This window comes from Suillus subaureus, assembly GCF_016647635.1.
Source record: "Suillus subaureus strain MN1 chromosome Unknown BJ212scaffold_25, whole genome shotgun sequence".
Lineage (NCBI taxonomy): Eukaryota > Fungi > Basidiomycota > Agaricomycetes > Boletales > Suillaceae > Suillus > Suillus subaureus.
In genome coordinates, this window is record NW_024538581.1 from 342561 (window position 1) to 369591 (window position 27031).

At 47.0% G+C, this 27031-nt stretch overlaps 9 protein-coding genes across 9 annotated transcripts; 6 read left to right on the forward strand and 3 right to left on the reverse strand.

Annotated features, from left to right (window-relative positions):
• Window positions 1-45: 45 nt before the first annotated feature.
• Window positions 46-1461, reverse strand: BJ212DRAFT_437138 (thioredoxin-like protein). The gene is made up of 6 exons (XM_041343195.1): window positions 1213-1461; window positions 1119-1157; window positions 946-1062; window positions 720-896; window positions 436-658; window positions 46-383 (listed from the first exon to the last, which is right to left on the reverse strand). Exons 1-6 carry the CDS (start codon window positions 1339-1341, stop codon window positions 277-279), a joined length of 792 nt encoding a protein of 263 aa, XP_041190893.1. The 5' UTR covers window positions 1342-1461; the 3' UTR covers window positions 46-276.
• Window positions 1462-2582: 1121 nt separating this feature from the next.
• BJ212DRAFT_1276074 (glycosyltransferase family 66 protein) lies at window positions 2583-5404 on the reverse strand (the record flags this gene model as incomplete). The annotated part of the gene is made up of 10 exons (XM_041331260.1): window positions 2583-2711; window positions 2761-3161; window positions 3215-3999; window positions 4050-4257; window positions 4305-4490; window positions 4548-4777; window positions 4830-5029; window positions 5084-5120; window positions 5175-5192; window positions 5247-5404. 10 exons carry the CDS (start codon window positions 5402-5404, stop codon window positions 2583-2585), a joined length of 2352 nt encoding a protein of 783 aa, XP_041190894.1.
• Window positions 5405-6481: 1077 nt separating this feature from the next.
• BJ212DRAFT_1482931 (uncharacterized protein) lies at window positions 6482-8055 on the forward strand (the record flags this gene model as incomplete). The annotated part of the gene is made up of 7 exons (XM_041340527.1): window positions 6482-6609; window positions 6660-6771; window positions 6829-6975; window positions 7032-7506; window positions 7561-7701; window positions 7756-7922; window positions 7978-8055. 7 exons carry the CDS (start codon window positions 6482-6484, stop codon window positions 8053-8055), a joined length of 1248 nt encoding a protein of 415 aa, XP_041190895.1.
• Window positions 8056-9903: 1848 nt separating this feature from the next.
• Window positions 9904-14400, forward strand: BJ212DRAFT_1368690 (PHD-zinc-finger like domain-containing protein). The gene is made up of 17 exons (XM_041336192.1): window positions 9904-10179; window positions 10230-10280; window positions 10328-10381; window positions 10430-10545; window positions 10597-10729; window positions 10780-10856; window positions 10906-11073; window positions 11123-11296; window positions 11354-11692; window positions 11742-11845; window positions 11961-12105; window positions 12154-12922; window positions 12972-13272; window positions 13326-13783; window positions 13839-14141; window positions 14191-14278; window positions 14331-14400. Exons 1-15 carry the CDS (start codon window positions 10053-10055, stop codon window positions 13898-13900), a joined length of 3078 nt encoding a protein of 1025 aa, XP_041190896.1. The 5' UTR covers window positions 9904-10052; the 3' UTR covers window positions 13901-14141; window positions 14191-14278; window positions 14331-14400.
• BJ212DRAFT_437622 (uncharacterized protein) lies at window positions 14342-15995 on the reverse strand. The gene is made up of 9 exons (XM_041343198.1): window positions 15670-15995; window positions 15571-15614; window positions 15390-15512; window positions 15292-15338; window positions 15069-15243; window positions 14904-15017; window positions 14834-14852; window positions 14603-14780; window positions 14342-14541 (listed from the first exon to the last, which is right to left on the reverse strand). Exons 1-8 carry the CDS (start codon window positions 15793-15795, stop codon window positions 14712-14714), a joined length of 717 nt encoding a protein of 238 aa, XP_041190897.1. The 5' UTR covers window positions 15796-15995; the 3' UTR covers window positions 14342-14541; window positions 14603-14711.
• Window positions 15996-16034: 39 nt separating this feature from the next.
• BJ212DRAFT_1578575 (uncharacterized protein) lies at window positions 16035-18310 on the forward strand. Its single transcript, XM_041342220.1, has 13 exons — window positions 16035-16470; window positions 16525-16557; window positions 16609-16628; window positions 16683-16697; window positions 16751-16789; window positions 16846-16874; window positions 16934-16947; window positions 16996-17028; window positions 17192-17251; window positions 17314-17454; window positions 17507-17735; window positions 17791-17839; window positions 17892-18310. The coding sequence occupies exons 1-13, from the start codon at window positions 16416-16418 to the stop codon at window positions 18081-18083; spliced, it is 909 nt and encodes a 302-aa protein (XP_041190898.1). The 5' UTR covers window positions 16035-16415; the 3' UTR covers window positions 18084-18310.
• Window positions 18311-18684: 374 nt separating this feature from the next.
• On the forward strand, window positions 18685-19782 carry BJ212DRAFT_1275996 (WLM domain-containing protein; the record flags this gene model as incomplete). Its single annotated transcript, XM_041331254.1, has 3 exons — window positions 18685-19029; window positions 19089-19439; window positions 19498-19782. 3 exons carry the CDS (start codon window positions 18685-18687, stop codon window positions 19780-19782), a joined length of 981 nt encoding a protein of 326 aa, XP_041190899.1.
• Window positions 19783-22218: 2436 nt separating this feature from the next.
• On the forward strand, window positions 22219-23043 carry BJ212DRAFT_1275930 (uncharacterized protein; the record flags this gene model as incomplete). Its single annotated transcript, XM_041331249.1, has 4 exons — window positions 22219-22474; window positions 22499-22614; window positions 22726-22839; window positions 22885-23043. 4 exons carry the CDS (start codon window positions 22219-22221, stop codon window positions 23041-23043), a joined length of 645 nt encoding a protein of 214 aa, XP_041190900.1.
• A 301-nt stretch (window positions 23044-23344) lies between these two features.
• On the forward strand, window positions 23345-23814 carry BJ212DRAFT_1242422 (uncharacterized protein; the record flags this gene model as incomplete). Its single annotated transcript, XM_041329609.1, has 2 exons — window positions 23345-23572; window positions 23629-23814. Coding segments are annotated over 2 exons (414 nt in total), but the record flags the coding sequence as incomplete, so codon positions are not given.
• Window positions 23815-27031: the final 3217 nt, after the last annotated feature.

The following is a 27031-nucleotide window of genomic DNA, read 5'->3' on the forward strand; positions in this document are numbered from 1 at the left end:
GGGATACAAACTTCGAATGCAAACTTCAATAGAATATGAGACGAGGGCTCATCCATATCTGCGGGAAATGGGGGTTATGCAGAACATAGAACACGAATCATAAACAATTTTTTGTCCGTGAGCATGTGCGTGGCTTCCCCTCTCATTAAGACACTGGCCAGAATACGAGAATGTCGACCTCTGACGAACACCGTGTGAGATTGGTGACACATCCAAGGGTAACTCCAAACACGTTGGAGTAGAAGATGTCAATCGCTTTAAGTTGATCCAAGTAAATTACAGTTCATCCCTGACAGATTGCTCTGGTGATGTTTGGAGGAAGTCTGCTGACCCATCCAATATAGACCTAAAGAACTTGGTCAACGGCTCATACTTGGTCGTCCCTGAGTAGTCATGTTTATCAAGTAATTAAAGCCGTATGCGCAAAACACGCACCTTCATACAAAACCGGCACGCTAGATCCTGGTGGATACACAATGACCTTTGATATTTTTCCCTCAACAGTCGCTGGGAACCCCAACGACGTCGCAAATGCGCCATCTGGGTCTGTATGGTGGCCAAACGCCATCTTCTTCCAGTAGTTATTCGCAAGGACCTGCCAGAGCAGCGGAAACTTCTTGTCCTTATTCAAGAGAATGACACGTGGGAGGTCGCTCGTCTGTCGGGGATGCGCGAGTCACATGAGGCCAAGAGGCTGAATATCAAGGTGAGAGCCAAACCTTATCCAACCACGCCGGGATGTCGTAGATATGCGGAAGAGATTTTACATTATTGGGCACGGAGCGCGAGGCCCAGCGGATGAACTTGCCAGAAGTACGTTCGTTGGAGTCGTACGGCTCAGGCTGGGCCAGGCTACCACGAGGGAAGACTTTGAGTGTTGGGAACCCTTGAACACCCTGAACGAGTGTCAGAAACGACTCCGTCGAGGCGTAATGCGATGCGCACCTGTTCTCCGCACAACCGCTTGTTCAGCTCGGCATCGCAGTCTACTGCATAAAACGGGATAAGTGGACTCATATTCTCAGCGGCCTTGCTGTACTCGGGAGCCATCCGTTGACAGTGCTGATGTGCTTGTTGGTCAGTTGAACTTGAAACGAGCCCATAATTCTGGAACCCACCCCGCACCATGGGGCGACAAACGCAACCACGCTCGTTCTCTGGTTGAATGAGAATATTCAGTTTTAATGTAAGGGTAGAATCAAAGCCGCCTACATTACTCCTCATAGCCCTGCGAAAACCTTTTGGGTCCAACATCTTGACCTTGGTATCAGGAGGAAATATGGCTGCAGACACTATTGTGGGCAATGACACCAAAAGCGCAGCTAGAGGATATAGAAGCATTGCGAAACAGGCCGATACTAGTAATTAAACGAGCAGATGAGCCCGCCAGAGGGTGTATCGAGTCGAAGTAGAGTGTGAATGTTATCGCTAATTAATATGCCATAACGTGCAGCGTCGGAACAAGACAACTTTGACGCTGACGTGGCGTTCGGAATTTTGTCACCTACACATTGTACATAACTCCTCAATCCCATCAAACCTGCACTGGCTGCTCGGATAGTGTATGCAATGATATTATGTCTATCTATGTATGTACAAATCGAGGAAGTAGTGAGTGAACAAAGGCAGCGGCTCTTGAGCTTCAGTCTTGGAGCTGCCGGCCCGGGTTTTCCTGTGGAGGCTCATTGACCCAATCTCTACTAACTCGCTCTAGATCTTGTCTTCCATATTCAGCTCCAGATACGTATCCATGAATGGGGAGAACCCACACTCACCGGGAAGAGGAAAATCAAAAAGGGCCAGTAGGTCTATGAAGATCGGAGGGGGTGGGCAACAAGGACTGGTGCTCGGGGTCATTGATGTTGACAGGAATGTGCCTGCGTATATATTAGCATCTGGTCAGCAATGGTCCAAGGCTTCTGCAAGAAATCAGGCCAGCAGAGATGGCCGCCGCGAACAATGATAATATCCGGGTTAATAAAGCTGCGCAAAAGTACCAGCGATCTGTCACAGTCCAGACTCCTAACACATCTCGATGATCAGCAGCCCAGTCGCTGCGAGGGACAGCGAAGAGATGTCCGATGCAATGAGAAAGCACTCCGACAAGTGACCGGGGTTGAATGACATGGACGAACTGGAGACCGTCGTCACGGATTTGGAGTAGCCTAGTGGATCGACCCTCGGATATCCAATACCTCGACAAAGGAGGAGCCCGAGCAGACTGTGCCATGCACGGTCAAGATCGAGAGGACGTAAACGTCACCTTCCAGGCGGAAAACGGTGACTCAGAAACGGACACTTTGATAAACTCAAGTCTCACCAACACCGTTGTTTCGAGCAGTTCGGTAATCGCACATGATTTACATAATCCCATTCTTTGCACAAGTGTGTTGCATATCGGACGGAGACAGTATATGTACCACAACGGACGACGAAGAGGGCGAACGAAGGTTGCAGCTCCAGACAAGATCTACAATACTACAAGGCGCAGAAATACGATCTCTATATCAGGTCAACGCGTCGCTCTGAGGCCTCGATTGAGGCTTTTCTGGATCTGATCTGCCCAATTATCATTCCCTCGCTCAAGCACTGATAGACTTCCTTCTCGACATAGGTTTTGTCCGCTTGCGTTTCTTCCCCTGATCGAACGCATTCGCGATTTTCAAGTCACGCCCGAGCACATCATCCTTCTTCACTTCATAAATGCGGACCTAAAACACAGTCAGCCAAATACTGCAAACCAATCACATCGAGACGCACGATCCAGTTTTCAGATGTATATGCTTCCTCGAGGTAATCCAAAGTTGGGCCTTGGATGGGCACATGCTGTCCCCGCACACGATCCACGGGCTGCTGACCACCAAACAGCTCCGCAAAGCGATAGTAGCTCATCTTGTACATCAGACTGTCGCGCATCGCTGGGGCTGCTTCGCTGTCCACGCGGTACTCTCCACGGTTGAAGTAATTTGGCTCTTGGATTTCATCGGGCCAGACACCCTGCGCGATGCGTACCATCCAGAGGAACTTGTTGATGTCGTCGCCACTGTATCCGATCAGCCCACCAAAAATGATGAGCACATAGCTGACATCGTGTTTACGCAGGATGGGGTACGCAATGTCCTCTGGCGACGACATTGCTTTGCCCACTGTCGCAATGTGTGCTGTTGCACGAGTCAGTATCAATTAAGGTTGTTACGTCATTGGAGAAACTCACTATTGTTCCAGGTGTTGTTGTCCACCAACGTCGGGCGATCCGCCATTCCTGCAATCTGGTAGCCATAATCCCACCAACTCATGACAACTGCATCCTCTGCCGTGTTCTGCCTCAGCCAGTGATACGCCTCTCTGAAATCATCAATGATGTTCTTGCTTCCATCGGGGGAAGTCGAGCTCAGCACGACGGATGGCGAGGAATATGCGTTCGAAGTCACCCATGTGCAGTGCACGACGAAGAACAGAAGTAGTCCGAGCGAGTTCAGGAGAACGATCAGGCGCGTGTCCATACCGAAGACGCCCCTTTCAGCAGTAGTGGCGGATTTGGCAGCTACAGCAGAGGAGGTAACGTTGGAGACAAGTTCGCCCAAGACACCGCCAGCGGGTGCAGACGCTTCCTTTTCCTTGTTCTTTTTGGTCTTCTTGCTGGTAGCAAGTGCCGTGGAAGGTGTTGTTCCAGTGGAGTGAGGAGTTGAGGACCCATTCTTGTCGTCTTCAACATTCGGTTCGCTAGGGTCCAGGTACGCATCCATGAGAGACGAGAGCGCTACAGCGGCAGACACACAGACGACCGGAGTGAGGGTAAGCATCAAACGCACCATCACGCCTGCAAAGTAGCTGGCGACGACTGCGTAGATGATCACGAAAACGTGCTCGTCCCTCAGTGTGCGGAAACACATCACGACGCCCGCAGGGAAAAGGAAAATCAGGAAGTGCAAGTCCATAAAGAACGAGGGCCACGCGGTAGGCTGGTGTTCCGATACTGAAGCAATGATGGGGATGTACCTGAGTGTCTAGTTAGTAAAGGAGGGTTGTGCACAGGTATCTTCACATACTTCTTGGCGTAGCCGGTGTCCCACAGGGAGTAGAATCGCCCAGTCCAAGGGGCAATCCAGCCCTTGTAAGTAAGGCCAACAATCCCAAAGAAGCCGATCAGGCCAACAGAGATGACCGCAGCGAACAGTAACTCCTGGAACTGCTTTGAAGAAACATGTGCGCGAACAAGTTGCGCGAAAGCAACGATTTGCAATAGGCCGAACACACCTGTAAAGGTGTTAAATATAAGCAAGAAACGGGAATAAAGAACGTACCAAGCGCAGCCATGTGTTCGCTGGTGCGAACAGGCTGGAAGCCAACGAAGGGGACCTGCATACTGGACAAGGTGCCGATCGCGTACCAGGATGAATACGCAACGTAAAGCCGGCCCGTGAAACGACCCATCAACAATAAGACGAGGGCATGCAGAGGAATCATATTTGTGATAAATGCATATCCACCTAGTGCACTATTATCAGAATCTAAACTTGAAATAAATCATTCATATGAAGACATACCCCATGCAGCGACCATGTAGAAGTAAAATACAGCAGCAATAGTGCCCCAAAATGCGCTTCCCTGCTTGAGTGCCTTGATCCATGCGAAAAAGGTAAACATAAGCAAGAATATGGCGATAGCCTCATTGTCATACGAGCCGGCGACAGAACGCGAGATGTAACCCGGCACGATACCGATGAACGCGGCTGCAAGAAGACCAGCACTTTCATCTTTCAATTCTTTCGTAAACCTGGCAAGCGATAAAATATTAACTGGCATAATGGAGTGCAGAGCGCGCGCACATGTACGTGGCCCAAGCGGTTAAGGCGCTAAATCCTGGAGCTAGAAGGACGCAAATGTTGCGGATATCGACCGGGAGATTAAGTGCATGGAGTAAGTTGTATATTACACCGCTGGTTGCCATAAGACCGGGATAGATGGTTCCACCGACTACACGTCCAAGGGGGTACCATGCCGTTGGGTCAAACCAGTTCCAAAATTCCTAGGAAACGCGACTTGTGAAGTGCTAGTTGAAGAGCCTGAATGTGGTGCTCACATAGAAACCTTGCGAAGCGAGAACCTTTGTCGCTCGACTGTAAAGGAGGTGCTGAGCACACGAATAGACGCACAAAATTTACTCTACGTACTAGTTAAACCATGGGTCGCTGTTAAGAATTCATTGCGTCAGTTGCCACATGTTCATATACGGTTGCACGTACAACTCATGAATAATACTCTCAAAATTGATAACAGCAAATAGACGAGAGGCAATAGCAGCGCCTGATATGAGGGCAAGTGCAATGATACGGAGTAGGGACGCGGTATTGGTAACAGTTGCGGGAGACAAATCAGAAGGGAGTGGGTAGGCAGCCGGCATGGCCGCTAGTAATTATTGTCGACTGTCGTAGACAGTCGTTGAATGAAGAGACCGAAATACTTGTGAGCTGCAACCCTCCAATTGTAGTGGAAATGCGAAACCTTGACGTTAACCGAAGGTCGACGTGTCCAATGAATGTAGACTTTGACCCCTCCGTGGAGGGTCACGCATCTGCACTACTAGTAGCACTGCCATAGTACTGTCTAGTATCCCTACTCATCACTGCCATTCATATGCTACTAGTGACCTGTGGTTTATGTGCTACCTATAGTAGCTCAGGGTATCCTCGGTAGAAACCCAACATGGATATAAGTCAGTGCAGCTGGCTTCTCAGTACTGCTTTTCCAATGATTGCCGTTACGGTCCAGGAAATTCATCGTGGCACCCGTCATGTTATCCATCTGCAGGGGAGGTGCTGGCATCTAGGCCCTAAATCTATTGGCAATGAAGTGGTGCCTGCAGTGGTCGGTACCGCGAACCCAGTGTGGGAGGAATAATACAGACATTCACCTGGAGATACGGAATACTCGTTGAGTCAGGCTGGCTTAACAATAGATTATGCCTGCTGGATCAAACGCTGGGGCAACACGCTGGAAAATGCGCCCGGATCCAGCGTTCACACCGGGTTAAACGTCCTGGCATTTTGCGCTCGCCGCCCAGCCGCGGAGCTTGGTAATGCAGTATCACAGAACCTACCCTCCACCTCGATAACGAACCGCTACCCTAATCAGTTTCAATGCGTCACAAGGCAGTGACAACACCATAAGAACGCGTCATGCAAGTATTGATGGATTTCTACAACAGTGCTAGTTCAACACGTGTCTCATCAACCTTCCATCTAGGGCAGGCGTGCTGAAGCCTCGAGGCGCAGCATGCAGCCCTCATAAGCGACTCCAGATGAAACGGCATTCTGCACTTTTCTTCCAGCTCTCTCCATCTTGTAGCTCTTCAATAGCAAAGCCACTGTATTCACGTCCTGGCGACTGAATACATATTGAGCAATAACCACAGTTGTCCAGCCTTGCGGATATATTCGCACCCTAATCCATTTCACCTTATTCGCAGATCGACCAAATGATGCTCCCCATTACCGAATTCCAGTTTGCGTTCTGTGGGATCGCGACTTTTGCGGCCACCTTCGGCTACGCATGTGCTCGCAGAGCCTCGTCCCTGAACGCGCAACCAAGCCACGTCGATGTCGAACCGTGAGTCACGCAACCCAGCCAAGTAGTAGTAATCCATAACGCGGACTCAGCGAGGAGAAGTCTCTCAAGCGTAAGCTCGATGAATCTGATGGCGAATCCGAGGGCGAGCAGGAGAGGCCTGTCAAAAGGAGCAGAACACCTCCCAACGACCACGAGGAGGAAGTAAGTTTTGATCGAAGACGATGATATTGTCTTCATTTGTTGAGCAACTTCTGCTAGGAGTGGGAAGTTGTCATCCCACCTCCTTCATATCAAGAGGCCCAGAACGCGGCACCCCATCCTGAACCAGCTGTTCGAGAAGAAGTGTCTACAGCTGTTCAAATCGGGACCGCGCAAGTCAAAGAAGTCGCTCCAAGCGCTAACGAGGTAAAGTTAAGATTCAATTTAATCGTGCACCAGGTGACTCAATTAATCATCTGCAGCCCGCTCCAGAAGCACACGTTCCACCGGCTACCACTGGTAACGAAAATGTCCAGTCAGCCGAACTACAGACAGAGGAGGTTGAGTCACAACCTAAGCATCCCGAGAATCAGTCTCAATCATTGAGGACCAATGAGCCCAGCGAGCCTCGCCCCGTTACGCCGCCGCCGCCGCCGCCACCAGCTCCCAAGCCAGTCACTCTTAAGCCGAATGTCACCGCATTCTCATCTTTTGCAAATACCAAATCTCCTTTCACTAAGTATTCCAACACCCCCTTCCCGTCATCTACGTCAACATTCACACCTGCCTGGCGATGCGGCGAATCCCGTACCCCAGGCTGTTCTATTGACAACGTACCAGTGCCGTGTCCGAATGATAATGCGCTCTCACCGTCTCCAAACGAAGTTGCTGAGACGTCTTCGGCTGGTGCTCTGGGTGACCGTGCGCAGGCATCCACGGCACCAAAAGCATCTTCACGTGCGTCACCGCCTACGACGACCTAGCCACTTTATTAATCTATAGTATCCCTAGTTGTAACCGGTGAAGAAGACGAATCCGTATCCTCCGAGCTCAAAGGTGTCAAAATCTTCATAAAGCGCGGACGCAAAGAGTTCACGGATGGTAATTTTGGGCATATCAAAGTTCTGACGCAGAACGAACGCACACGCTTGTGTAAGTACATCTTCCTTGTAAAATGTCGGCATTGATCACATTGCGGTGTATCAGTATTCAGACGGGACCCCCTGGGCCAGGTGTCAATGAATGTAGCATTGCGGTCCGCAGTACGATGCCATTATGATGCAGGGGAAAATATTCTCCGAGTCGTGCTGATGGAGCAGGTCGCCGTTGAGGGGAAGGAACCGAAAGACGAGGTTGTGATCTATGCCCTCAAGGTAGGTAACAGAATTTTGAGCCAAGATCAATTCAGGTTAATCGGTCGACATGCAGCCGGGGCGTGCATCGAAGGCCGATTTCAAGCTTTTTTCTGAAACGCTCTGCGCAAACGATCGTCTCAAGGCATCGTAATACCCCCCTCCTCGGAGGTCAATGGCAGATGTCATGTATCATGTCGCAAGATGCTGGGCATCTTCTTTAGGACGCAATATGCGTTCGGGCAGTAAGTTGTATGACATGGTGTCAACAACCTCGCCACATGGGCAAAATTGGCTTGGTTGGTGAAAGGCCTCAGCACGTCCAGACCACTGAACAGTTATGGATATCCCGACACTGTATATTGAATACCCACAAAAGATTGTACAAATTTTCGCTCGTGTTGCATTCACAACACATTTTCTAGGCAAGCTTGTACATCTACTCTATAGAATCATGATTCTAGTGCTCAGTAGTCGGGAGCTCGAGAAGATCACAACTGCGGCATGATAGTAGCAGGTCACAAATTTTTGCGCTCTCGCTGTCTCAGGAAGGGTACACTGCTATGTGATCTGGTCCACTTTGATAAACAAAGCTTATGTTTCGAATGCTTAGCACGGTAAAGTTGTGCATTGTGGAGCGAACTTCCACTACAAAGTTTCGTAACCATGTTATGTTCTTGAGAGCTTAACCTGTCTTGAAAGACCACTTCGGAAATATGGAAACTGAGATTGTGAAGCACAGCTGGAACGTCCATTTCCGCAGCTACGCTTCCTGAGAAGAGGTGATCGATGCCGTGGAAGACAGGTTCTTATCTTATTTGACTGATCAGATTTTTTCTGGAACGTCGGAGTAAGTAGCACTTGCTTTTGCTGAAGGGTATTGCCCCATGGGATGTGTCATCAGTTCCCGAGGCATTAAAGCTCCATATCACCTTCCGCCAAGCTTCAATATTTCCTTGAAGGTCCAAGATCTTCGGTGATTACAGCGCTGTCAGGCTCACCTGGCAATTCTAATTAATTAGAAAGATACCGAGCAAGATAAAGGGATAAGGTGAAATGCAAAACTGAATTAGCACCGCATCTGAAATTACATCCGAATTTCAGATGCTATGCTTCGTCAGCCCTGCATTAACGGCGATGTTAATAGTCGCTCGCTGCAAATGCGAGAGAAGATATGAATGAACGTATCGAAGTAGAAGTCTCACAAGTTAATCGCCATGGGAGGGGCGACCGGCCTTGAAAGATGTGCACTGAGAAGCAAAGCGTTAGTAAGTGCTCATCCGTTGTTGGAAAGCTTGAATGGAAAAAATAAATAACTACCTATCAGTCTTGCTAGGCGTGCTCTCCGATAATGACCTGCTGCTGAGTTTGAACGAGAAGGCGAAGTTGCGACCGAGATCGTCAATCCTTCGAGGGGGAAATCAGATTGCGAGGACTGAGAAACCACGTAAGACCCTTGACATAACCGTATAATGCGTAGTTGCTAGTCAATTCCAGATACCGCACCTCCGCACTCGGTGCCCCCCATTGGCACATACCTGTGCAGCATCTTCAAGTTAGTACTCTGAAGTCACAAACATGACGTCCCTACCAGTTCACCTTGCAGGGGATGGCAGGTGCACATGATTTGGAATCCTCCAGCCGGAAGCCTTCCAATCATACGTGTTCGACTATCATCGGTAAAAGCGTGAGTTATTGAGACCATTTTACAGACCAGTAGGTTGTGTATTCTGTTTTATCGAATCCACTCGCGTTTGAGACATATAGGAAGCGCGAAAGGCTGATTGTCATAGACTCTATCTCTTCAATTTCCTGAGTGAGATACATTGAACGCGACAGAAAATTGCAGGATAGCTGAACTGATCGATGGATCGCCCAGCGCTAATGATATTTGAGATAGTACCAACTGGGAACAACTTTGAAGTTTGAAGTAGGTCACTAGCTATACGGAGGTCACATGATGTGTCAAGTCACGGTTACGGTGGCTAGCGTCCCTTAGGCGGGTTAAGGCTGTCATTAGCATTTGAATATGTTTCTCGCTGTTTCTCCTCAGCTTGCCTAGTGAGCGACTCGAAACCGGTACGCAAACTTTGAGCGGTAGTTCGGAAGTCTCGCCAATCTCTTCACTTTGTTTTCCTCGTTTGCCACACCATGGCCCGTGGCTTCAAATCCCCTGCTGCTCAAGTACTACTGCCTAAAGTGTCATTTGTTATCGTCCAGGATGATGATATCAACCAACCTGCTGGAGTGCACGACCTACAAGCCAGATCTTATGGATGTGTGCAGCGTATACGCTCTGTCAAACCACTCAAGCTAACTCCTTTGCAGACAACGACTTCACCGAATTCCTGAGACCGGATCATTACATTCGATACATCGGTGAGCATGTTCACGTGTAATGAGTGTATTTATTTGACCCAAAATAGAGCCCCTCGAGAAAGATCTTGCTATTCAGGTTGAATATGACATGGACGACCAAGGTGGGCACTCTCTTGCCCCTCCTTCATTTTCTTAACATATTAGAGCAGATCAGGAATGGCTCGACGCAGTGAACGTTGAAAGGAAGAGGGATCAACTGAATGCGGTCACGTACGAGACGTTTGAAATTATCATGGATCGCCTGGAGAAAGAATACTTCGACTTGGTACGCCCCTCTGCACCATGTATAGGCTCCTCTCATTTTGTCGCTATGCAGACCAAGAGCATACCCAAATCTGATTATGCTATGCCTTCTGAGGATTCGACTTGCGCCATTTGTGACGATTCCGAGGGAGAAAACAGCAATGCTATCGTATTTTGTGACGGTTGCAACCTCGCTGTTCATCAGGGTATTTTCCCTCGAACTTTTGAACGTATCATTTCACTCATATACCGACAGACTGTTATGGAGTCCCGTACATACCTGAAGGTCAGTGGTTATGTCGCAAGTGCACCGTCTCCCCGGAGAATCCAGTGGTAAGGAGGATGTTGACAGGGCATGCATCTTTCACTAACGGACATTCAGTCATGCATACTTTGCCCCAACGAAGGGGGAGCGTTCAAACAAACAGTATTCGGTGACTGGGCCCATCTTCTGTGTGCTATTTGGATACCCGAGACGCGGGTGGCAAATGAGGTATTCATGGAACCTATTACTGGATCTGATAAAATTCCGAAGCAACGCTGGAAATTGGTATATTCCTCTGCTTCATGCTCCTTTCGTTCATTGACCATCCATCCAGAAATGTTCAATATGTGGCATTCGTGAGGGTGCATGCATCCAATGCACAAAGAACTCATGCTTCCTGGCCTTCCACACAACCTGCGCTCGTAAGGAAAGGTTTCTCATGCCAATGAAGAGCTCGCAGGGATCTGAGCCTGGTACGCTGGCATGCTATTGTGAGAAGCACCTTCCTGTATGCAATGTTGTCTCCTTTACATGGAAATAGCTCATTCTACTTTTTTTTTTTCAGAAAGAGCAGCAAGACGCTCGCCTCAAAGCTCTTGCACAAGATGGCCAGATGACTAGCCCCAGTTCCAAGCTGTCGAAATCTGCCCGTGCATATGCCAAAACTTACAAGACCGGCCCACCGCTTGTGCCACACATCATTGCTGAACGCATCCTGAATTATATTACCAAGGTAAATGTACGCAAGAAAACCGAATTTGTATACATGGTCTGTAAATACTGGAGCTTGAAACGTGAGGCAAGGCGAGGGGCGCCACTGTTGAAGAGACTGCATCTCGAACCATGGACAGCATCGAATGCAGGGAAAGTACAGACGGAAGAAGAGAAGACTGCGAAACTAGAGGTTCATTGTTGTCCTTTCTGTTCTTCTGCAGTAACTGATGTTCGTGCAGCATTTGAAACATTTGCGCAGAGATCTGGAGTCTGTTCGCGAATTGGCGCTACAAACTCGCAGACGGGAGAGCCGGAAGCTTGCACAGACTGAGAGCATCAGAAAGTGCTCGAGATTACACTCTTTCCTCACGAGGCACTACTCCGGCTTGCGTTTGAGAAAGTCCTTGCGTACGCAGTGCTCCAAGGCTTTGCATTGAAACATTCTGATATTTCATCAGCCTTGATCGCCACGGTCTCTTCAAGCATCCGGTGTCAAGGACGGAGGTCCCCGACTACTATGATGTCGTGAAAAAGCCCATGACTTGGGATGCGATTGATGCGAAGCTTGACCGTCACGAGTACTGGGACCTCGAGGGTTTCAAGGTGAGCCATATCCGGGCTGGTCGTACGCTTCCGTTTAACATCTCGCAGAGTGATATCGAGTTAGTACTGTCTAATGCAATCCTGTACAACAAGCCTGGTACATCGTTCTATAAGACTGCACAAAGAATGCAAATAAGCAGTCAACCCATCCTTCAGGAACTCACTTCCCTCGCCTACAATCACTCACCCCTTACTCCCCCTGATCCTTCTGACTCCTCCGTTTCCTCCCAGATATCCATAGGAGATCTAGAACCTTTGATGGAGACACTCCAGCTCCTAACGTCAACTCAAGACATCCAAGATAACATCAATCTTCTCCTCCATGCCGATCCCATCTCATCACTATTCAACTTCGAACTTCCGCGCATTAAGCCTCCACCGCCTCCTCCCCCAGCTCCATCTCCCCCGCCGCCTCCCAAGTCCAAGGTGCCCAAAAAGAAGCGCCCCCCCAAGACCGTCGAGCCTGGTCCTCTGGACACCTCTCCAGGTTTCCGTGCCCCGCGAACCCGCCGAGCCCTTGCGGCAGCTGCAGCTTTCGAGGCCGAGGCTGGCTTCGAACCCGAATTTCAATCTATCGCTGAACTTGAACTGGGAGCAATTGAGGTCGATCAGAAAGTACCTTCTGAACCACCGAAGAAACGACGCCGGCAGAGTGCAATGCCTGGGCAGGTAGAAACGCCACCCATGGTCACAGATGTAGACAGTCAGGGATTATTCAAAATGTTCGATGCCGGATGGATTTTACCGACAGGACAACGAAGGGGCGGACGCCAGCCTGTGGAGAGGGCTCCGCTTCCACCGAAGAAAAAGAAGATGGGTAAGTTGATCCCCTTTACTGTTTTCTCAAACTGACCGTCGCAATGAAGATCGTGGGACGTCGAGGTTGTCTGTATTCAGCACAAACGCATCGGATAATCAGACTCTAGACGAGATTTCTGGGCCTTCTGGCTTGTCTGTAGAAGAGAAAGCACAGATGGATGTCGAGTTTGGAGTAATGTCCGAGGCAAGTGCTGCTGCCCTTGACATGGATGCGCAGGCAGAGTTGGGCCATGGCACCAATGAGGAGATGGAGGCATCCATAGCTCTCAATATTCCAGAGAAACACCAGGAGGAAGAAACGGAGAGGCAACTACAGCCAGAGCCTGAACCTGGACCTGAACTACTGAAGTTCAACTGCAGGCAATAATCCAGCCGGGGGCCACAGTGTTAGAAGAGGACAGGGAGGAGACACGGTCAGAGTTAGAAGCGCGGATAGCCAAGATCCCCATTCGACCAAACACGACGATCAATGTCGAGAATGGGAAAATTGTTGTGGAGGAGCTAGACACGCCCAAACTTCGGCGGGAAAAGGCAAGGCAGCGGAAAGCAGAAAAGGCCGCGGCGACGGCGGCAGCTACTGCTGCTGCTCAAGGCCTTCCGCCAGCCAAAGTCGAGATCACGAAAACCAATGTCGGGACCACTCAAGATGACGTATCTGATTTATCCTCTCTGAGCGAGCTGGACAGTGATACTGATGAGAAGCCTGTGGCACGGGGTAAGGCGACTACATCCAATGCCATACCCGAAGTAAAACTCGTCGGAACGCGTCAACCGCAACGCGCGCCAGCCACTCTCGTTACCTCAGGAAGAGCTCTTGTTGTCCTTGAACCGGGGAAACAGTTAGAAAATGGCACTCTTGGTAGGTCAGCCAATACTCTCACAGGTACTCTCATTTGACCACGGTTCCATGTCAGTTTGGGCTAAAGCAGGTCAGACCTTCATGAACGGAATCTGGCAGTCTACAGACTCTTGCTGATATCATTTCATATTAGACACGTATCCCTGGTGGCCTGCAGTCGTTTGGGAACCAGATGACCCAATGATTCCAGAGGACGTCAGGAAGAAGAGGCCTCAAGATAATTCACGTCATGTCGTACAATTTTATGACCCCACGATGTCATGGTACATTTCCGAAAACGAACAGTTGAATTTTACTGATTATCCGAACAGGACATGGGTCGCCATTGGCAATATGTTATTACTGGGTGAGGATAATGGTAGGTGCCGACGGCGTTTTGTGTTCGTCACCGCTGACTCTCTCATTAGCGGTCGACGCATCTCTACTTTCGCCAACTTCGATGGTCCAAAAGTGGAAAACACCCAGGATTAAGAAGCAATGCCGGGAAGCTTTCCAGTAAGTCCTCTCCTTATCCTTCATATATTTCACGGGAACACGTTGCTTCTAGGCGCGCCTTAGCAGAGATGGAAACGGCTGCAGATTTACTTGCTCATAAAAAGGAGGATGTTGTGACGGAGGTCACAAGCTCTGGTTCTATCAAGGAGCAAGGTTCTGCTGATGTTGATGTGGCTATGTCGGTCGAGCAATCAGGTTCATTACCGGGGGCTTCTCTCGGTATTTATGCGCAGACGAGGGTTTAATCGTTCGCGGGTAAAATGCTGATGTATGTTACATTTGAACGTCTGTTTATTTCATGTGTTTTGAAAAGTTGCTCCTTACCACTTGACGAAATAAAGTTCAAAAGACCGGTTGTCAGACGTGAATATGCTACAGAGATATCTCTTGGCTGTACCAAGTCCTAACCCGTAATCTGAGTTCCACATGTTTCTCAAAAGGCCGCTGGGAAACACGTTGCCTTATGAAACGGCCAAGATTTCTTCTGATGATCACGGTCGCACTGTGGGTAAAACAGGGTGAGATAGACACAGGAAACAACGTGCAGGCACTTGCATAAACAGCCGTTTTGCACCTGTAGCGTAGTGAGATCCAGGTGAACTAAAGAATGAGAACACGATCATACCGAGAGCATTGCAAGAGCTTCGAGGTTCCGGACTTTCCACAGCCGTCAAAGCCACATTGATTAAGAGACCTTTCACAGTGTTGTTTCAGGCCATCTGCTATGAGCGTTGTCTCCCTTGATTGGGGCTCGTCACTACCTTTCTCAGCGACGAAACAAGCAACTCACGGATCGCCCTCCAGCTGCTTGAGGCAACGCGTGATTTGTTGCCTCTGGTACTTCCTATCCCATTCACGTAGTTTGGGGAGAAGCGCTTGCTTATCTTCCTCGCTGATGGGATTCGGGCCCTCCAGGGCTAAGAGGGTCGAGAGAAATTGGCACATTTCTACGAGGGATGTAGGATCTGCTGGAGCTGAAGATGCAGCAGCCATGCGACGCGCTTGAGTCTTACAAATCGATGTTTTGGCCGTGGTTAATAGAAACCTAGTAAAGTAAGGTCTGGAAGCCATGTAGTGAATGGAGTGGGACAAGTGGTCAAAGAAAATTTACAGGTAAGCAACGACATTGAGCATTCTCATGGGTACGCTGAAAGCTGCATCCTGGGCATTGTAGGCGTCCACGAGGGTTGGGAGATACTTGGCGCAAAATTCACTGACAGAAGCAAGATAGAAACTTATGGTTCAGCCAAGGAATCTGACAGAAAGGAGGCCACCTTGGCTGCTGAACGCACGAATTGATCACGCTTTGGGATGGATTCCTTTGGAGTAAACCAAGCTAAATGTGCAGATGAAAACGGTGAGGATGACGGTGTTGCCAGTAGGATACGAACCTGTCGTTCGAGAAACACTGAATTTTCCTGCTGATTGCCAGTCAATCCGCAGTACTCTGCCAGGGAATCTGCCGTGACGTTCAATAGCCCTTGCAGACTGGCTTGCGTGTCAGACACCCAGCTCATCGTTGATACCACTGCGAGTCCTAGAGTATGTAACTCGATGGAGGGTGGAATAATAGTTCAAAACTAGAAACAGATCACGAGGGCCAAGCAGGCCGCAGTCGTTATGTACGTTATACGTAGTCCGACCTTGACAGGCTTGAGCGGTAAATCGGGGCCTTGCTGGAGAAATAAGGTTAAGGTTAAGGTTTAGCGTTCCCATGTATACACACTGTAGTGTATTAGGTTGTAGTAGGTGTGCCATCTGACTTATAAAGGCGTCACCAGATTGTGTTAACATTTCATAGGGATGCTCAAAATTAGCTGCACACGTCGTACACCGCATGACAATGGTTACAGTGACCCTTCAAGTTTCAAGTCTCAAGTTGTCAGCCGTGTGATCATCAATGTACACGACCTTCCGTCGGACCTTTCTGTTGGCAACGATTTATCGAGGATAGTAATTCGTGACATTAAATGGAAAAGTGCGGCGCCCCAAGCTTGGCACCATGTCGTACAATTTTCATTAGGATGTCACAAGTTTGCAACCCTTACAAGTCAACGCTGCCCTATAAGTATCATACCTTGGTGATCAGCAGTCCATCACTCACTCTTTGAATTCATCATTTCATCTGCACAGTTTCATGTCGGAATTAGAAGGATCTCTCTATGCTCTTAGCTGGAATAACGCTATATCAGGTTCGTCAGCCTTGTTGGAAATAAATCATTGTGCTGAACCTCATCGTTTTCCAGTTGCAGTCATTACCCTGATATCCTATGAGTACAGTCAGTTGCTTTCGTAAACCTTGTAATGCGGCTGAGCATGATATTATCCAGTGCTTCAGTTCGAGAAAGAGGTAACGAGGAGCTCGTTTTGTCTTCGTCGAGTACTCACGATTATATCATCACAGGTCACATATGTTTGGGTTAGAGCTCTACCCCCAACGAAATCAAGGCCCGGAACTGACTGGATATGTAGCAAAGACAGTGGTCAGTGATGACATATCTATACCTTGCCGTGAGTTCCACCATGTCCAAGTGCTTCGTGATTTCCCATTTTTGTTGCTATGTCAGGTTCGATATTTTGGTATTTTCCTTGCAATGTACGTCGTGGTGGTGGTATCCTTCAGATGGTACATTGCATGTTGACGTTGTCGTCTAGGATTGGTGCCTGTTGTACGTGACGTGATACTAACTGAGCCGTCATTGACTGACTAGCGCCAGGGGGAGGTCTATTTTATATGCCTGAAGCAGTGAGTGTATCTGTTCTTTCTTTAGAGAATTCTAGGTTGACCCAGATTCAGCCGTACGTCAGAAGTTCGTTTTACAGCTAAGCCTGATCTGCTGCTGACCTCTTGTTTAGTTGTGAGTATATCGTATTCAACTGAAACTAGCTTTGTCTATCATGAAATTGAAATAGGTTATGGTATATTTCTGTTAATGCAATGGAGTTATTCTGTATATTATTGCTTGGCGGAAGGCAAGTCACGGTCATATGCATACGTTCTCGTACCTTGACGCGTACCCATTTTGCATTTGCAGTTATTCTCATCTGGCGTCTTTACGCCGTATACAACCAATCCAAGCTCATACTTTATGTTCTACTGGGGTTATTCATACCTATCATCGCGATCTATATAGCGATGGATATATTCTTATGGAGTCGACCCTCAGCAATCTCAGGTGAATTTCTGCTTTAATCGAATTCTGTGCAAGCTGATGCCTTGGCCTATAGTGCAAGAAGTAACAATAACTCCAGAAATCAAGTACTGCATGGCTGTCTTCCACGTCGGGCCTATGCCTGCGATATATGCTTCCATCCCCGTCATATGCTATGATATTTTCCTAGTTATGCTCGCTATTGTTGTCCTCGGGAAGCACCTGAGAGAACGGAAGGAACTTAGAATGAAACCCAACGCCTATATAGTCATGATCGTCCGATATCATGTCATATACTTTGTCCTGTAAGTTTCCCTTCGTTCGTTGCGTTCTCTGAAAGGATTCATTGAAACACGCTAGGAATTTAGCAAGTCAAATCTTCATGGCGATATTGTGGGCCGACCTTTCGGTATGATCTCCTGTGATTCTAGAAAGATCTGCTCTGATGTAGGCATGTACAGACGGTGGCGATGAATCTCGTACTGTTGTTTAACGACACCGCGCCGTTTATCATCGTGCCACGTCTTATCATAAGCATTTGGGATACGCATGCCGATGACAACTGTGTACATGTCAGTACGACATTCGAGGATTGCGTCTGTTGGACTTCGCCGCCGATATTGGAGCAGCACGAGATGGACTCCTGCGCATGATGTTCCAACTTAGGAAGGTAGGTAGAGTGGAGTCCTTCGTCCAGGCTCTCGTCCGAGAAAAATTCTTACTTCATGGGAGCAAGCAGTTCAGGGCTCAATTTTTCTATGTAACTATGTACTATCAGATCCATAAAGTTTCAGCATATATCATGCTTGTATGTAATAGCTAGGTGTAAAAGTAAGGTCTATCATGATTTATTTTAAAGGACTCGATATGCACTTGGCTCATGACTCTAACTTTGAGAATACTGTGAAGGCGGTTATGGAACTTTATAGGAGAAATATTGCACACATTATAAGTAGAGAAGTTGACTTCAAGTTCAAGTCGTATGCATTACCACGTTCGGATTAGAATTCCATTTCTACTGCGCAGTACACCATACCCTGTTGCATGCAACACTCATGTTTGTATCCTTCCAATATTTTATTTATCTATCCATGTGCGTATTTCCAAACGGGCCCGGGTGACCGGTAATCGGTTCTCATAGCGCCGGTAACCCGGTAGTACAACCTCATTAGCCTGATTCAATATTGGTCAGGCTGATCCCGCAGGCCTGATTACAACTCGACTAGCAACTATCACCAGACAGCCGAAGGAAACATGTCCCATGAAGATATCGTACTGGCCGTTACCTTTCGTGGGACATTACACACTGTTTTCCTCCCAAGTGACGCCCCCCTCTCTGCTCTCCATTCTCGTCTCGAGCTCCTCACCTCTGTTCCGCCATCGTTGCAAAAGCTCATTTATAGAGGAAAGAAAATTCAGCATCGGCAGGATGACTCCGACCCAGAACTCACCATTGCCCAAGCAGGTCTTCGCGATGGCCTCAAAGTGCAAATGCTTGGCTCGACAGTAGAAGAACTCGGACAACTGACAGCAGCTAACTCGGCACATCAGAGGAAAGAGCAGATACTTAGAGAGAGGGCGCTGAAGCCACAGGTAAAGGTACGTCTTGACATTCGTTCTTATCATCAAGACTATCAATCATGATGAGAGGCAATTAGCTTCGTTCGACAGGGTCATCGTCTACTTCGTCACACCAGTACCGCTTTCACCGTATAGAACCGCTCACTCATCTGCCGCGACCTGAAACAGCGACGGAATGTCTCACGACGCTTTCCAAGGACCCTGCAGTCCTATATGTCATGCAGAAGCATCATTTTTCTGTGGGCTTGCTTACCGAGCTCGCACCACATGAGCATCCTGGACTTTTAGGTCGTAACGTTGGGAGTGGAGTTATCATCAAGCTGCGAATTCGGCTTGACACATATGATGGGTTTCGTCCGTATTTGGAGGTCAGGCGTGTGTTGTGCCATGAGCTGGCGCACAATGTATGGGGCGAGCACAACAATGATGTGAGTCACAACCTCCATCTTCTAATATCCTGTTCACACGACAGTCGTATATTCCTAGTTTAAAGAGCTGAATTCTCAGCTCAATCGTGAGGTTGCAGAATTTGAGGCTGCAGCAGGAGCAGGGACATATCAACTTTCTGATTTACAAGACACTTATCAGCCGTCGTCGGACGAAGAAGTAGAGGCACTCACCCACGTTCTAGGAGGCACAGGCATTCGAAGTAACGATACCACGGAAGACCGTCGGAAAAGAGCACTGGAAGCTGCCACAGCGCGCCTTAGGAACGAAGAAGAACTAGAACGGAGCTGCGGGACTTCTGGACCGCAGAAACAATCTGAATAACAGCTGTGTCGATGGTGACCACATTAATTTCACGGATGATCGGGCTAGGGATGGTTGTTTGAATCTGATGATACTTTACTTCTGGGCTAGTAAGCTTGCATATGCTCTCGAAACTTCTGATCAGAGAATGATAGTCTTACATTGGCACCCGATGAATTACAAGGTAATCAGGCATCCCCTTTAGCAAACATTTGCTCGTGCAACGTATAGAATTGGTCTGATGCGGCTTGCATGGATAGATAATAGTTATGCGCTCCTTCAGAAGCTTGTTCGAACGGCTGGTGATGTAACGATTTCATCACTCGTATATCGGAAGATCCTGCACTGCAAGCGCCGTCAAGGTGCTCTCAACTTCTGGTATGTCTGGAGTCAAATGCTGATTGACTGCAATGGTTCGCCAAAGGTGGCGCACTTGAGTGAAGAGTAGGGGTGGGCTGACCAAACTTCCCGAGCTGATGGTTCCTCTAAAGGTTATTGGGATGGTACTTACTTTGGTTCGTCGTTGGACGACTCGGATGAGTAAGAATATTTGCGTTTCGTAAAAGTTGAACTGGCAGCCGAACAATGGAGGTTTTCGAGGTAACCCAGGTGAACGGGAGAGACATTTGGATGGGTGCGTGACAATATTGTGCATCTACATGGACGGGCACTTCCGTGGTCTTCAGGACTTGATTCATTCATAATTACTTCCAAGTCATGATGGCAAGATGTCAAGAACATATGGCGATGGCACTTGCCGAACGACTTGGATTGCAAGGTCTATTAGTACTTGTCATCGTCTGTTGAACTTATTCCGCGACGCCTACGACGTACAATTGGCCTCGTCTGCACAATCTGAATCATCAACGTTGCATCTCTGTTATTACCTTTAAACGTTGTCATTTCATGTCTCCACCATGGTGTCACTGGTCGCTCAAGGGTGTAGTTCATGCACCGCTCTGATCCGATTCTATTCAACATAAATCTACACACTTTAAATCTCAATACTGCTTCTGCGGGAACTATCTTGAGCAACTGACTTGGCTAAGGATATTAGCTTGGAATTTATGGATAAGTACATGAAGAATAATATGCAGGCTCTTCCCAAGATACCCCTGTGTGAGCCCTTTCTCTGCATCGACAAACAGCAGTTTGTTACTCATTGGGTGGAAAAGTTTGTTGATGTGACAGGAGGAGAAATAACCAGGCAAAAATGGGTGGGTGAAGGGCTTATCCTTCTCCCCCTCCTGAGTCCTCATCACTGTGTATGCCTGTAAAACAAGCAGACCATCAGCATGTTGACCACTACAAGCAAATCAAAATACAGCATTTGCCCTCAAGTGTTAAGTGTGTTTTTTCTGATCTCGCAGTTCAACAGGAATGATGATGATGTCTACTTGGGTGAAAGAAGATCTGAACAACCTGAAGTTGGAAAATATACTTACAAGGCTATGAGGCATCTTCAAGTGAGTTTCTTTCCACATGAAATTCCTTTCTTTGCTCCTGACACCAAACTCCTGAGAGTTTGTTTCTAACTCATTGGATTGTTTATTTTCTTTTGTGTCCTCCAAGTTGCCATTGAGCATTCCACATAGGTTCCTACATAGAACAGCAGTGATAGAAGTCACAACCTACACCTTGAACCATGATGTGATTAAGTACACAGATTTGGAGTTGTTGCAGACCTTCTTATAACTACACAGTCAATATGACAAGAGTGCTCATTCTGAATGACCTGCAACACTAGCGAATAAATATTCAGAAGAAGTCAAACACCTGTAACAGCATGCCTTGCAGCAGCCAGCACTTGACTAGAATGGTCAGTGCTAAGAGTACTGATGTTCTAGACTTGGATAAGCAGGTTTCTGCAGCATTGCATTGTTTTGATATCATAAGTCTTATTGGACACTTGACAGCTGGCAGTGATGTGTGCTGAGTCCTAGGGATCAGCAGGGGTATGGGTATGGGTCAGAGTCTCAGGACCTGTGGACCCATGGACCAATCACAGGACCCTTGGACCACTGTTAGGTCCCTGGCTTGTCTACAACTGTACAGTACCACATCAATCAAACAAGCTCTAGATTCACGAGTCTATTTTGCTATTATATTCACATATTCACAGAAGCATGTTATCAAAAAGGACAACAAAGCCCACAGAGAAGGTACTTGCCATGGCAGCCAAAGGCAACCAAGCCAAACAGAAAGCCACTGATAAGCCTCCTATCCCTGTGGTGACATCGAAGTGTATGAAATTTATGGCATCAGTCAATCTTGAACAGACTACAAGTAATACTACATCAGCACCCAACTATTGTGCTACAGTTTGGAGTGAGGAAGAAGAGGAAGCCCTTCACACAGATACCATAGTCATTGACTCTGATGCATCTGAGAAGAGTGACATCAAAGACCCTGGTGAAGCTTCTGATGATGAGCTAAGTATGTCCAAGTTGAAAATCAATGAGAAACTTACTTAACAAGACTGTAGAAAGGTTAATGAAGGATTGGACATCACCTATATATGCATTCTTTGAACCTACCCCAGGCATTGAATATCATAATGGCTGTCATTGCCATGTGTTCAAGTGTACAGTGCCAGGCTGCAAACATTGTGTTTGGCAATATCTGGATAAGAAAGATGTGAAATCAACAGGCAACATGTGCAAGCATGTAAAATCATGCTGGGGTCAAGCAGCCTTGCAGGTAGCAATGGAGTGTTGAAATACTGCTGCTGCATGAGATGGAGTTGTCAAGAGCCTGCTTGACACCAGATCAATCCAAATGTCTTTCAATCATAAAGGGAAAGGAAAGGTTGTGTACTCACATCATCAGCACACTTGGACAGAGACAAGGTTTGTTTGTCTTCACTCAATGTTGCAGTCACTGATATGACTTAGGGCAGAGATTGTCCATTGGGTGGCAGAGAGCTTAAGACCATTTGAAACTGTAAACAATTGAGGATTTCAGGCATTAATGAAAACTGGATGGCCCAAATACCACATACTTTCACCCTTGACAGTTGCTCATGATGTGAAACAAGTCTTTGTGAAGACTTGCAAACAGATAGTGCAGATGCTACAAGTAAGATAAATTAGTTCACACAATTCCATAAACTAAAGACAAGAGCAGAATTATGATGGAGAGCTCAATTTTGTGATGGATGCCTGGACCTCACCAAATCACAGGGCTTATGTGGCTGTATCTGTTCATTTGGAACACAAGGGTCAGCCATTTTCCATGATACTGGATATTGTCAAGTTGCCAAAGGTAGTGGTACTCACCTGAATGAAGCCATGCACACACTGACATATTGCAGTCACATAGTGGAGCAAATCTCACAGATGCATTTGTGAATATCCTAAATGAGTTTGGGATATCAGACAAGGTATCTAACAATGGTCATACTAGCATGAAAAAAACTCACCAGACTGCACAGATGTTGAGCATCACAGCAGATAATGCTTTGTCAAACAATACACTTGTCATGGAGCTTGCAGACTGAAATGTGCACTTTGCTGGGGACACGAGCCAAACATGATGCTTTTTGCACATCATGAATCTCATGGCCAAGTCATTAATTCATGAGTTTGATGCACCTAAATCAAAAGCCAGCATGGCAGATGACCCTGAATTAGTTAAACTTACCACAGATATAGAAATTGAGGACATGCGAACTGCTGACAAGGACCCCAACAAAGATGCAGAGAGCAAGGATGATGATGAGGGATGGGTGGATGAATTATATCTGTTGGAAGAGGAGGAGCACAAGCAACTGATGGACAGTATCTGTCCACTAAAACTCATTTTAGCAAAGGTGATAGCGTTCAATGTAAATTGCAACTTACTTGCGCTAATAGACTTACCTCACAGCTCCAGAAACTCACATACAAAGTCATCCATTTGATGACAATCATTCTGCCAGCATGGAAGGCAGTCCTTGAGGACTTAGATCTTCCTGTCAGAATAATCCCATGTGACATATCCACATGGTGGAATTCAACTTATGATATGCTTGATTTTGTACTGACCTATCAAGAGGGAATTAATGTGATAACAGATATGTAAAAATTGGGATTGGGAGAGTATGAGCTGAGTGAAGATGAGTGGCCACTGGTAAAACAGCTGTGCCGACATGCTGAAGGTTGGAATACAAATGTGACAATCATATTGACTCTAGCCTGCAAATGGTAGTTTTTACTATACTTCTCTTGTTGTTACTTTCCTGAGGTTATGTTCGCATTTTTACTGCTTATATAATCATCTTCCCTTTATCCTAGGACTCTACAGTCACTACTCAGTTTCCCCTTGTCTCCAGTTCTTGGTTGCTCCCCATTCACTTGGGTTATTTAGTAGCATCCTCTAGTTGTAGCTTCCTAGTTGTAGCTTCTCAGCTCACCAGATAGCTCCTGGAACATAGTTTTCTGTCCTTAGCCTGAAGTGAAAGAATAATATAATTCACACGGGTCTGGAACAGACAGACTCCCTGCATCAAGTAAGTAAAGGCAGACATAGGTAAATATAAGTATCTCACCTCAGTCATTGCATGTGATAGCAAATGTCTGAGGTGGTAGTCCAAATCAACAGCCAACTAAATACCTCGCGAGCTCTTGTGTGAGTGAATACATATCTGAGACAATTACAATAGGAAAATATGGCGCTGGCCCAAGAGATCAATGGCAGATTGTAAGTACAAAGAAAAAGAAAGATAACAAGATCACATAATTGAAATGTACGTGTTGCTGGACATTGTGAATGAATACAAGGCTTGAATATTGACGTGTCTCAGCTGCAAGCGCACTTGTCCATTTCCAACATGAAGTGTCTCCCTTTCACTCATTTTATCTCTTGAGCTTGAGCCTAGTCCATTGATTCCCTTGGGTCGAATGTTCTTGCTTGCAGGTGTAGCAGCTAGGCAAAGCTTTGACCATTATACTGGCTGAGTACTTTTACCAAGTGCCCAGTCAGGTTGTGTCTTTCACAACGCTAACAATGTATCACACAGATTCTCAAAGATGCAACATTGTACTTCTCACACTCAACACCAAACTTAGCTATGGTCATACCCACTATGGACCAAGTCTTTACCAACTGCATCCTTAAGAAGGAGCTACTGGAGCCTGCTATACATGCCATGCTTGGTCTCGCCAAATGCACTCTCAATTGATATTACTCACTCACAGACAAATCTGAGGTATACCAGATTGCAATGGGTGTATCATTTTTTCCTTTACTTTGTCCATTGTTCTGACCATTGCTTAGTTCTTCATTCACAGCACAAACTCTCCTACTTCAGGTCTGCAGGCTGGGAGCAACAGTGGACAGAAACTGCTGAATGACTTGTTCGCTCAGAATTCAAACACTCATATACCTCCCACTCAGTCACACTCACAGATGATGTAGGTACTGCAGGAGCCCAGGAGGATGATAAGGTGCATGATTTTATTGTCTCACTAGTTTTAATTATTGACAATGGCTTTTCAAACATGCAGGATGATGACTCTACTAACATCTTTGACCATCTTCCTGCTCTTGCACCAAATCCTGCAACTTCAATCAATGAACTTGATGCTTACCTTACCACCAACATCGAAAATGTTACAGATGCGATCACATGGTGGTATGGGCACCACAAAACTTATCTGTGGCTATTGCAAATGGCATTAGATTACCTTACCATCCCAGGTATGTTTTTTTTTGCATGTTTTATATTACTGATTGAAATGTTTTACTGCAGCAATGTCAGTTGATGTGGAGTGCATCTTCAGCCATGGACACTTACTACTGTCCCATATTTGAAACAGACTTACTGCACAGACAATGCACATGCTTCTTTGTGTTGGCCTGTGGAGCCACTTAGGTCTGGTCAAGGACAAGGACATTCAGTCTATTGTGAGCCTTCCTGATGTTGATGGTAAGGACAAAGAGCTTGATGATGGGTGGGACAGTATTGTATTAAATTAGGTAGTCACACTAGTACATTTTTTTGTTAACTACATGTACAATTTGGATTGTGGATACAGGTGTACCCTTGATACTCTCCACCCATGTGAGACCCTCATTGAGACCCATACTCTTTGGTACCCTTGGGTGCATGGGTACAAGGTAGTTGAGGGGTATGGGTATGGGTTGCACTTTGGATACCCATGGGTTTACCCCTGCAGATCCCTAGCACCAACAATTGATGCTCAACTGTGGTCACAGTGAGCTTTGATTGTTCCACAGTATACACATCCACAATCTCCCTCATTGTGCCAGTCACCATGGTGATTGATGGTGGCATTATTTGGTCACCATTATTATGCTGTGGGTGCTTCAAGACAATCCACAATTGGTCCATTCACAGCTCACTGTTTAAGGCATGTTGTGGCCCTCCCAGGGGACACTTAAATACCCTCATTGCATTACTCCTTCACATCACCATCCTCTTCTCCTCATTCTCCTCATTACCCTGTCACCAGGCAAGGTTACTCAAAAGTTGATCACTCCTTCATCTTCTTTGGAACTCCATTCCAGTGCTTCATCCAATGCGCCCAGCATAATGTCAATGAAACTTTACTCAGATATTCCTCTTCTTCGACACCCTGACTCAGAGTTGGCCAACCCTCCAGCCCCTACTCACACCTTCACCTTTACACACTCTGGTACAGCAGAGGTGTCCCAAATTCTTCCAGTGACATGCTCCTATGGCCCCTTTCATATTTGGCATGTTTTAGGCAAGGGTGGGTTCACTACAGCAATGGGAGCTCAAGACGTAGCATCAAATTGCTTGTTGTGTCTCAAGGTCTTTTGAAAGGACCATCTTAACTACAAGTCTACAAAAGAGGTTTTTTTGAATGAACTTGAAGTGTATAAGCATCTTTCAGTATCCATGCTGTGGACTGAAACCAGATTCCTCATGGGGCTTGAAATGTCATTTCAGACAAAGGATCAAATATGTCTCATCATGGTATGTTCTTTTCCCCCTACGAGCCACTTGAGTTGTTTGACTTCATTGAACATCTCTAGGACCTCATGGCAGGTGACCTACACACTTATATGAAGCATCACCCCTCATATTGCCGCCAGCATGGTCGCAGGTGGACTGCACAAATAGTAAGTAGTTGTCTTTCCTGGTTTTTAATGTCTTATACCTCCAACTTTGAAGGCCCTCAGTCTCAATTCCCTGCATGAGATAGGGATGATCCACCGGGATATCAAAGCCAATGTGCAAACACAACAATGGCTAGATACTTATTAAAGTACCTAACCAAAAATATTGTTGTAGGTTGATGCT